We start from the raw sequence: 11,105 nt of genomic DNA, 5'->3' as shown, positions 1-11,105 counted from the left end.
TCCTTTATATGGCAACATTACACTGTATTAATTCTTCCCTTAGCACTCTAAGATCTCAAGTTGGTTGATTTTAAGTTTTGATTTTCTCTGTTTTTAACATAGAAAGTCCTCTTACAACCTCTACATAAGTCGAATTTAATAAAGCCCCTACATTCCAGATCCATTACTCACTCAACCATTCTTATCACCACATATATTGCAAAACGCAATCCTTTACAAATCTATTGCTCATTGAAGTAGCAGCTTTGAGTAAGACTAAGAAGTTTAGCTGGTTTGTTTTGACCCAATTGCCAATTGGAGGCATATTGGAGAGTTGAGTGGTGGGTTTTTTTCTTTTTCCATCTGATATAATCGGATCAAGTGACTAGGGCCGGCTCAATTAGGTGATGCAATTGATGCAATCGCTTAAGGCCTCCAAATAAAAGAAGGCCTCCACTTGTAAATATATATATATATATATATATATATATATATATATATATTTATCTATATATTTTAATTAAAAAAATTTAAGTACTTTTATTGATCAATAAAATGCATTAAAAAGGCCTTATTATATCCTCAAATGTAGAAGATTAAAAAAGGAAAAAACAAAAACAGTCAAACTTCAGCTAACAAAATTAAATTTTAGGAGACAAACTTATTAACTCATTCTTAAAATATGCTAAAATCAAAATTAATACCAGAAAAATTCATTAATAATACAACGTAATTGTCTTGAAATATGCTAAAATAGAGATTATAAATTTCAAAAACAAAAGAAAAATCTCTCATCTCTCTATCTCTCTACCCCTCCATCTATATTCTTACCTTTCTTTTCTTCATCTTGATTCTTGATCTTTTTCTATAAATTCAGTCTAGCTTGAAATCTTTCTTTGTTGATTCCCTTCAATTCATAGTAAATTGAAAATTGAAAAGGAGAAGCGTACCAGAGGTAATCTTCTCCCCCTCTCTATCTTTTCGAAAATGAAGATGAAGAGTCTGCTAATACTGCTATTTATTCAACTTAAATTATATATATATATTAGTCTGTTTCTACATGATTGATTGATAGGACACGTTTTTAGTCATAGGACAAGCTAGGAAAATATTGATACAAAATTCTGCTATGATAGGACACGTTTTTTGCACATAGCCATAAGACAGGTTGGACATTTGCACTGCACAGCAGTATAGGTTGCACAGTTGCGCACTGCACAATTGCTTGCACACTACACAGTTGATTAATATTTAAATATAAAAAGGCCCCACTTAAAATTTTCACCTGAGGCCCCCAAAGTTGTTAAGCCGGCCCTGTAAGTGACGGGTTGACCCTAATCTAATCCCAACTAACCCATGATCATCCTACAAAAATAATGAAGGGAAAAGTTAACGGTTGGCCAATTAATTACATTGATTTATAGTATATTTTTAGAAACTTTTTATGGTTTATAAGAAAAGAAAAAAATATATATGATTTTTTTTATTTATATTTCTCATAAAAGTAGTATCAATTTTTTTTATATAATTTATTAACAATTGCGCTAATAAATATTAACACCTATTAATATGACCTAAAAATGAATAGGAAATCACGTAATCGATTAATTTAGCAATTGCAACTTGCATGGTAAAACTAGGTAAATTTTACAACAAACATTTATCTGATCATATTTATGTCATTGTTGTAACTCGTAACCAGTTCAAGAAGGGGGGAAGCATCAATAGTCAATAGTCATCGCCTCGTCGGTCGATCATCACGCGACAACGCAAGGGGCCACAAAGGAATTATTGGGAGTGTATACTGTAGAGGCAAACCCGACAAACTAAATTACAATAATTAATGGTTATTAAAAAAAAATTTACAATAATTAATAGGCCAATTGCTCAACTTGGCCAATTAAATTACGTAAGGTTAGCAATTTTTACAGTATTCCAGTTTTCCTATAAAAAAAAACCCCTCAGCTCAACCTTTGCCAACAACTACAACCTCACCAGGCCTCTGCTACTGCTACTTATTCAACTTTTTTAAAACTAGTCTCTGCTTTTCAAAATCCTTCTTAAAGAGAGACAATGGCTTCTTCTATTCTTAGAACCAGTTTTCTTCCTCTTTTCCATTCTCAAGAACCCCATTCTTTTCCAAGCTCAACGAATTTAGCCACTCTGGAATTGAAGGTCTCTCTCTCTCTCTCTCTCTCTCTCACAAAGTACATAAATTTCAACTCTTAAAAAAAGAGCAGTGTTAAAAGAAAGTTAAAGAAATGTTATGTTTTTACATAAGAGGTAGAGCTATCATGTTTAAGAAGTCTTAATATATTAATATGTTTAATTTTCCAGTACAAAAAAGTGATAGCTGCTGAGGAAAAAAATGCAAGTGAGGAAGTGAGAACCATGGTGAAAAGAGACCACAAAACAAAGCAGAATGGAGGGATCAAGAAGTACCTCAACTTCTCGGGAGAGAAGCCCTCAACTCCAATTCTGGACACCATAAACTACCCTATTCACATGAAAAACCTATCCACTGAGGTAAAACACACTTTGCTTCTTTTTGGTTGATTATAAAACCAAATTTTCATCCTCTGGAAACTGAGGTTTTGAGTAAATTAATTGTTATCTTATTAGGAACTTGAAGTGTTAGCCAATGAACTGAGAGAAGAGATTGTTTACACGGTTTCAAGGACTGGGGGTCACCTAAGTTCAAGCCTCGGAGTGGCTGAGTTAACAGTCGCACTTCACCATGTATTTGACTGTCCCGACGATAAGATTATTTGGGACGTGGGGCATCAGGTAAATTCATTATCATTGGTGCCTTTCTGTTTTGTTTTTCATGCAGCAGGCCCTATATAATGCTTCTCATCGTGCTTTTTTCTTTTGGTTCTTATTATCTATTTAACTATATAAAAAGCTGCTATACCGCTACAGTATTTTATACTGTACATTTTGGTTTCGTGAGTCCTATTTTTTTATCAGTTTGGGAAGCTACAGTGCCACTTGGCACTGTAGCTAATATAGCTGCAGTTTTTTTTTTTTTTAATTATTATAGTAATCGGTTTGTGTTTTTTCTTTTTTCTTTTTTTTATAAATATTTATGTAAACTGGTATATATATTATTATACTGACACAACAAATCTCACAATATTTTCACAATTATTGACATGTCAATTTCTTACAAGTCGAAATAAAATAATAAAATATGAAACTGTGACCAACCACAACTAAAAATAAATGTTTTGAGAAAATGTTACAATACTTATTATGTAGTGTTTTTGGTTTATTCAACTGGTACGGTAGCTACAGTGCCTAAATTTTTTTTTTTTTTAGTAATCGGTTTTGTGTTTTTTTTTTCTTTTAAATATTTATGTAAGCTGGTATATATATTGTTATACTGACACAACAAATTTCATAATATTTTCACAATTATTGACGTGTCAATTTCTTACAAGTCGAAATAAAATAATAAAATATGAGACTGTGACCAACCACAACTAAAAATAAATGTTTTAAGAAAATGTTACAACACTTATTGTTATCACAATATTTTTACAATTGTTGAGATCTTAGTTTCTTCTAGACCAAAGAAAAAAATGCTAAGTCCACAACATTTTAACGTTAATTTCTATAGTGCCTAAAGGTTTTTTTTTTTTTTTTTTTTTTTTTTTTTTTTTTTTTTTTTTTTTTAGTTATAGGTATCGGTTTGTGTTTTTTTTTTTCTTTTAAATATTTATATAAACTGGCATATCTATTAACTATATAAAAAGAGCCAAAAGCTCATGAATAGTGTTTTTTTGGTTTATTCAATTAGTGAGGTGCATTTTTTTCCCCCTTCAATTATGCCAGTTGGTTTGAGCTTTGTTTTTGTTTTTGTTTTTTTTTTTTTAAGATCTTTATATGTTTACTTTGTACTTACAATGCAAGTTTACATGGTAAATACACAAAAATGGTTAATATTATACACATTTGCACAAAAAATGGTAAATATTGTACAAATTTTGTAAATGTGTACAAAATTTGCCAATTTTTTTGTGTCTACAATATAAATTTACATTGTAATTAAGTACAATGTATACATAGAGATATTATAAAAATGTTGTGACGCATGTGTCAATTCCTTACGGGTCAAAATAAAATAATAAAATATTATACCGAGATCTAGCACAACTAAAAATGTCGTGACATTTTTTAGTTATTACAATATATTCACAACTATTGAGGTGTAAGTTATAGGTCAAAATAAAATAATAAAATATTAAACTGGAATCTGTCACGGTCTTATACGAATAAGATTAACTTTTTATGACATAATTATCAAAAATTTTAAAATTAATGTATCTTTTGATTAATGTAAATCTCTATGTATTTTAGAAATCAAATGATTTATATCTTTATTTTGTGATACAAATAAAATCTAAAATTGATCTTAATCACTACTTTTTTTTTCCTATGGCTAGCACGTGTTGTCCTGACTAGTATATAAGTAAAGAACTTGTGTGGTTAGAAATGGTTGAGCTACTATTTTAAATTTCACCCAACGTTATAATGCTGTTATATTGAAAGTATAAGAAGTTTAATTAACAAGGTTTTGGCTGGGAAAAACATAAAACTTAGACTATTTCCCGGATCAAAATGTGGATCTAATCCCGGAGCAAAATTTTGAGTTGATGTTTTATTTTTATTGTTTTTGTTTTTGTTTTTATTTTTGTTTTTATTTTTATTTTTATTTTTATTGTTATTGTTTTTATTTTTATTTTTATTATTATTCTTTTTTAAAATGAGAGGTAAAGTGAGACGCATGAATAGTATCAAAAAATGCAATAAGATCCATGAACAGTAACAAAAATAAACTAAATAATAAAAAAAGCTGGCTTTTTATGCCAATGCCAAACACAACATTGATTAGAAAAAGTTACAAAATTTATAAGACCATAAAAAAAAAAAAAATCACAATTTTAATTTTGTTGTAACTATATCCATATAGCAAATTGTGAATGATGAAGAAAAAATAATAAATTTATGTGAAAATTATAAGTAGGCAATCACAATTTATTTAGCACGTAAGATAATTATTGTAAAAATTGTAATTTTTTTCTATGTAATATTAAAATTACTGCAAAAGTTGCTAGCAAATAATAAGCTCAATCAAACCATTATTCTAACTTTTATGAATAGTCTTATCACTAAACAGTATATTAATTATTTCCTTTTTTTATTTTGTGGAAATTTTGCAGTCGTACCCGCATAAAATTCTAACAGGCAGGAGATCAAGAATGCACACAATTCGACAGACTTGTGGGCTTGCAGGCTTTCCAAAGAGGGATGAGAGTCTATATGATGCCTTTGGTGCTGGCCATAGTTCTACCAGCATTTCAGCTGGCTTAGGTACATCAAATTTTTTAACTGGTTTCATTTTTAAAGCGCAGCTTCAACTTAAATTATTTATTAAAATTAAAAAAAATGAAGAAGCCTACATGCTAAATTATAGTTTAATGACATGGGCCATTGATCTCTACTTTCTCAAAGTGGAATGCTAACTGTCAAATTTGCTACTGTTTAATTTGATTTGCAACTTGCAAGAAGACAAATAGGTAGGCCTTCACTAGCCCTTCAGTACTTTTGCAACGATTTCAAATGTTATAATTCCCGGGCTATAAGACTGGACCCAAACCGAGTGCAATTGACGTAGTGCCATCAATGAGGGCCCGGTTGATAAAGTATGAATGGACTTCTGCAAAGTTAAATTTTAAGTGGGCTTTAATGTTAGCGTAGCCACTTTTAATAAATGGGAGACTTAACATTTTACTTTTCTAAACTATAAAAATGCATAATTACTTCCCTTAATTATAAGAATAGACATTTTATCCCCTTAAACTTTACTCTTCTTAAATATACTCTTCTAAATTATGAGAATGCATATTTACTTTCCTAAAATATTATCCATGGAATGACTCAAAATGAGGTATAAAATGTTACACAAGTAATAGTTTAGGGAAAGTAAGTGTGCGTTCTCGTAGTGTTTGGGGTAAGTGTGAAAATGAGTATAGTTTGAAAGATAGCAGTAAAATTTCCCAAAATGAAATTTATTAGTTGCTTATCTATGTTCAATGCTTTTCAGGAATGGCAGTTGGTAGAGACTTGCTAGGAAAAAAGAACCATGTAATTTCGGTTATAGGAGATGGGGCCATGACAGCCGGACAAGCATATGAGGCAATGAACAATGCAGGTTATCTTGACACAAATCTTATCATAATTTTGAACGACAATGAGCAAGTCTCCTTGCCCACTGCCACCGTGGATGGTCCCGCTCCCCCCGTTGGAGCTCTAAGTGGAGCCTTAACAAGGCTGCATTCAAGTAGAAAGTTCCACCAGCTACGTGAAGTTGCAAAGGTAAACTTTTGGACCTCATAATGTCATGATTATCTCAAGCCTCATCAAATATAGGCTAGTATATCTCATACATCCAATATATGCATAATCCTTTCAATAATATGCAAATTCCAATATGAAATCTACATAGTATAAGAGAGAGAATGCACATATTGGATGCATAAAATAACTATTGCTTCTTAAGAGCAACAAAAGGTTTTCGTGCAAAAAAAAAAAAAAAAGAGGAGGGGGGGGGGGGGGAGTAGGGGATAAAAGCCCATTTGGGAAGTAAAGCTGACACAAGCCCAAGCTTTTGTAATTTAATTTTTGGATTAAAAATGAGTACACACAGTTAATTTCTTAGGTGTTCTATCTTATATTTCTTAATTAAATTCAACATGTGGATGCATTGATCAATGAACTACAAGATTAATTTTATCTTTCTTAGAAAAGATAATAAATTTTTTTTTTCTGTATCAATTAAACCATATAGTTGAACTCAATTGTGGAATCTAAGTTATTGCACATATCAACTGTACCTAAAATTTTTGCTAATTGAAGTTGTACTGCAATGCATTCTTCTATCCTCAACATTATTACAACAAGCAAATAACTTTTCATCCACCTAATTAAAAAGGGCATCACAAAGAAGATTGGAGAACAAACACACGAAATTGCAGCTAAAGTCGATTCCTGCATGAGAGGGATGGTGGGTGGTGCTCGAGCATGTTTGTTTGAAGAACTTGGACTATTCTATATTGGCCCAGTAGATGGTCACAACGTGGAAGACCTTGTCCATATTTTGAAAAAAGTGAAGGACCTGCCATCTCTAGGACCTGTGCTTATCCATGTTACCACTGAGAAAGGAAAAGGCTATGCTCCAGCTGAAGTTGCAGCTGATAAAATGCATGGTACATATCATTCCTAAATCAAAGTATATTCCTTTTAATATTTAACGCGTAGGTTGCTCAATTTGCAAAGTATTCTTTTTTTCGAATTCCGTCTACACAAGAAAAAATGAAAATTGGTGTCTTAACACAATATTAAAGACCAATTATCAAGGAGCAGATGACATGAATTTCAAATCCTACAGTATCTATTAAAAAAAAAAAAAAAAAGACATGTTCGCATTTGGTTTAATGAATTTTGGTTTTATTTTTAGGGGTGGTAAAATTTGATCCCAAGTCAGGGAAACAGCAAAAATCAAAATCGAGTACTCAATCCTACACCAAGTACTTTGCAGAGTCATTGATTGCTGAAGCAGAGAGAGATGATAGAATAGTAGCCATTCATGCTGCAATGGGAGGGGGTACAGGACTTAATTTATTCCAGAAGCAATTCCCAGATAGATGTTTCGATGTTGGGATAGCTGAGCAACATGCTGTTACCTTCGCTGCTGGCCTAGCTGCTGAAGGACTAAAGCCCTTTTGTGCTATCTACTCTTCTTTTTTACAGAGGGGTTATGATCAGGTGAATATATCTATTTCTCAAATTTTTGCTTTTGATTTTCTTTGACCACAAACTTTTTAAAGTTCTCGCAAGATATTTTGGAAACATCAATTATTGAAATCTTGTTTGGTGTTGATCGTGCAGGTTGCTCATGATGTAGACCTACAAAGGCTCCCAGTGAGATTTGCTATAGACAGGGCTGGCCTTGTTGGTGCAGATGGTCCAACCCATTGTGGCGCCTTTGACACAACTTTCATGGCTTGTTTACCTAACATGGTGGTCATGGCTCCTTCGAACGAAACTGAACTCATGCACATGGTGGCTACAGCTGCTGCCATTGATGACCGGCCTAGTTGCTTTAGATACCCAAGAGGAAGTGGCATTGGTTCCATTCTTCCACCAAATAACAAAGGGACACCTTTGGAGGTATTTTGCAAGTCTCCTCAGTGGTTTATCAATAAGTCTAATGATATAACAAATTTTACAATATTTTTTAATACTATTAAGGTGATAGATTGTAATTGGTGTACAATAAATGTGATATCAGTAATGATCCCATATAAAAGTTATGCTACACCAATCACGATCTATTTGTGTCTATAGCATTGTGGAAGTGTTATTTTCACCTTGTACATGTAACAATTATTTTTGTTTATTGTGCTAACTCAAACTTTGGAATATAGGTTGGTAAGGGAATTGTGCTAAGGGAGGGAAGTAGGGTGGCTATTTTGGGTTATGGGACAATAGTACAAAGCTGTATTGCAGCAGCAGAGCTGCTTCAAGTTCTTGGCATCTCAATAACTGTGGCCGATGCTCGATTCTGCAAGCCTCTTGATGGAGATTTAATTAGAGGCTTAGCTCAAGAACATGAGTTCCTCATCACTGCTGAAGAAGGATCTATCGGAGGATTTAGCTCTCATGTTTCCCACTTCTTGGGATTGAATGGATTACTTGATGGAAATCTCAAGGTAACATTCTTATATTGTGCTCATATATATATATATATATATATATACCGTCTTACAAGACACTTTCTCTCATTTATCAATTTAATAAGTCTGACAACACAATGTTTTTCACAATTACTTACATATTTTATTGTGATTGGTGCATAACAATAGTGATGTTTGTAGTAAACCTAGGAGAAAGGGATATTGCTCTAGTTGTTGACTATTAATTGAAAACATTAGTTGTTAATTAATTTATTTTTTCTGTGATTGTAGTGGAGGGCTATGCTGCTCCCTGATAGATATATTGACCACGGAGCTCAAACAGACCAAATGGAAGCAGCAGGGCTTAGTACAAAGCATATTGCAGCTACTGTTTTGTCACTGATAGGCAACCCAAGGATGGATAGTGTTCACTTTCTCAACATGTAGAGGAATTTCTTCCAATTATTGCACTGCAATGGAACTTGACCTCAAAAGTGGTAGTCTTGTCCTATGCGTACATGTTTAACCAAATGTATTAGCAATACTTAAATTATATGTAAATTGTAAATAAATGTACTCTAGAAATCTTCTTGACTCAAAAACACTACCTACTTAATTTAAAGCATATTTAAATATCTCTTTAACCCTGTCTAGATCATGTAGACCTCTTTCTCATTTAAATACTGGCTGCTTCGAATTTGAGCAAAGTCATTATAATACTGGCTGCTTCGAATTTGAGCAAAGTCATTATCCATAATCAAACAAGGATATGTAATGCCCAAAAAACATTGAGATTGGATTTGATCAGCAAAGTCATTATCCTCCAATTCAACTCGGCATAGCCTTATCCAAAGTGAATGGATTCTGAATACATGAAGCCCTTTGGGCCTTTTCACCCGAAGTTCATAGAAGCATAATATACAAATACACTATACCCACCAAGCCCAAACCATTGATAAACCTAAGCCGAATTACTCTCCTTCATCTTTTCGTCAATTGTGGCTACTCATATCTTTAAGTAGATTTTCTCATTTTGAATCTTATCTTTCTATCACTTCCATGTATTCCTGCTTATTGGTCTTAACATTCTCATTTCTGCCACACTAATTTTATGGATACATTGTTTATTAATTGCCCAACATTCAATATCATAGAGCATAGCTGGTTGCATAGAAGTCTTATAAAATTTTTCCTTAAACTCAATACGTAGCTATGGTCACACAATATTCCTAATGCACTATTCCACTTTATCCAGACTATTAAGTTTTACTACTCCTTCGTCTTTGTTTATATGTTTTAAACTATTATGATTTAAAAAAAAAAATACATGGCCCCATTGGTCCCACAATAATTGTCTATAATTATAATCATTAAAATTTGATATAAATATCAATTTAGTCCTTAAATTTTCAATTTGAACAACCTCCCCAACAGTACACAAATCCTTATGTCAACCTTATATAAAAAATTTTGTATGTAGTGACAAGACTTCCGCTTGTATGAAGTTTGGTAGAGGAGTCTGATAAATAGTCTTTCCTTCAAGTTTAACAATAATTATCTCATGTATTTGACATATATATCATATCTTTTATAAACAATACACAATATATCTTCTCTAATTTTAGAGAGATTTTCCACTCAAAAAAAAAAAAAATTAGAGAGATTTGACTTTTGAGAGTTGAACTTATAATGCATGATATGGATGACAGTTATCTACGCATCAATATATATATATATATATATATATCAAGCTTTATTCAGCAAAAAAAATATACGATAGCTTTTAAATACAAATTTTATATCATATGAAAAAAAAAAAAAAAAAAAAAGGGAGAGATTAACGATTGATCGAGAGAATTACCTAATTTCCAGCATTTTCCAACAGGCTAGCAGTCTTATTTTTAAAACAAATAAAAAGGCTAATAACCTTATAACCTAAAGCATGATTTTTTAAGGTCAAACTTAAGTAAACTATAGATGTAAAGCATAACGTAGAAGCTAGGGCAGAACCCTGTTAATGGTCACAACAAGACGAACATACCCTTTCCAACTATGCTCACGCGGAGTGCCATTTCCAAGTCCTTTTCGACTTTTCACCTTCCAACCGCCCCAAGAAAGTGACCCAACGACTCCAACACTTCTTTTTTGTTTGTGTTATAATTATACTTGTAAAGAGCCTTCTTAACATTTCTTTTGTGTTATAAGCAAAGTCTAAGGATCAAATCTCTCATTTTCTCCCAAAAAAAATAAATAAATAAATATCTCTATCCTAAAAAATGATTTCATAAAAAAGAAAAAAAAATAAAGATACTCAATATAAATTTTAACTATGCCTAATTGTACTCATTCTCAATTAATTATTTCGAGTAAACTACTAGTCAAGAA

General features: G+C 32.0%; 1 protein-coding gene across 1 annotated transcript; it reads left to right on the top strand.

The window, feature by feature from the left end:
- Positions 1-1,949: 1,949 nt before the first annotated feature.
- LOC126715757 (probable 1-deoxy-D-xylulose-5-phosphate synthase 2, chloroplastic) lies at positions 1,950-9,355 on the top strand. The gene is made up of 10 exons (XM_050416533.1): positions 1,950-2,154; positions 2,317-2,505; positions 2,602-2,766; positions 5,205-5,355; positions 6,089-6,360; positions 6,977-7,250; positions 7,502-7,809; positions 7,933-8,214; positions 8,472-8,756; positions 9,012-9,355. The coding sequence occupies exons 1-10, from the start codon at positions 2,053-2,055 to the stop codon at positions 9,165-9,167; spliced, it is 2,184 nt and encodes a 727-aa protein (XP_050272490.1). The 5' UTR covers positions 1,950-2,052; the 3' UTR covers positions 9,168-9,355.
- The last annotated feature ends 1,750 nt before the right edge of the window (positions 9,356-11,105 follow it).

This window comes from Quercus robur, chromosome 2, assembly GCF_932294415.1.
Source record: "Quercus robur chromosome 2, dhQueRobu3.1, whole genome shotgun sequence".
In the NCBI taxonomy this organism is placed as follows: Eukaryota; Viridiplantae; Streptophyta; class Magnoliopsida; order Fagales; family Fagaceae; genus Quercus; species Quercus robur.
Note: the sequence above shows the minus strand (reverse complement) of the source record. Positions and strands in the feature narration are given on the sequence as shown.

Bases quoted from the DNA above. Each gene is read 5' to 3' on its own strand.
- LOC126715757 (XM_050416533.1), top strand. From the start codon at position 2,053: ATGGCTTCTTCTATTCTTAGAACCAGTTTTCTTCCTCTTTTCCATTCT. The intron at 2,506-2,601 runs GTAAAACACACT...TTATCTTATTAG, and splicing joins TGAAAAACCTATCCACTGAG to GAACTTGAAGTGTTAGCCAA. The intron at 8,757-9,011 runs GTAACATTCTTA...CTGTGATTGTAG, and splicing joins TACTTGATGGAAATCTCAAG to TGGAGGGCTATGCTGCTCCC.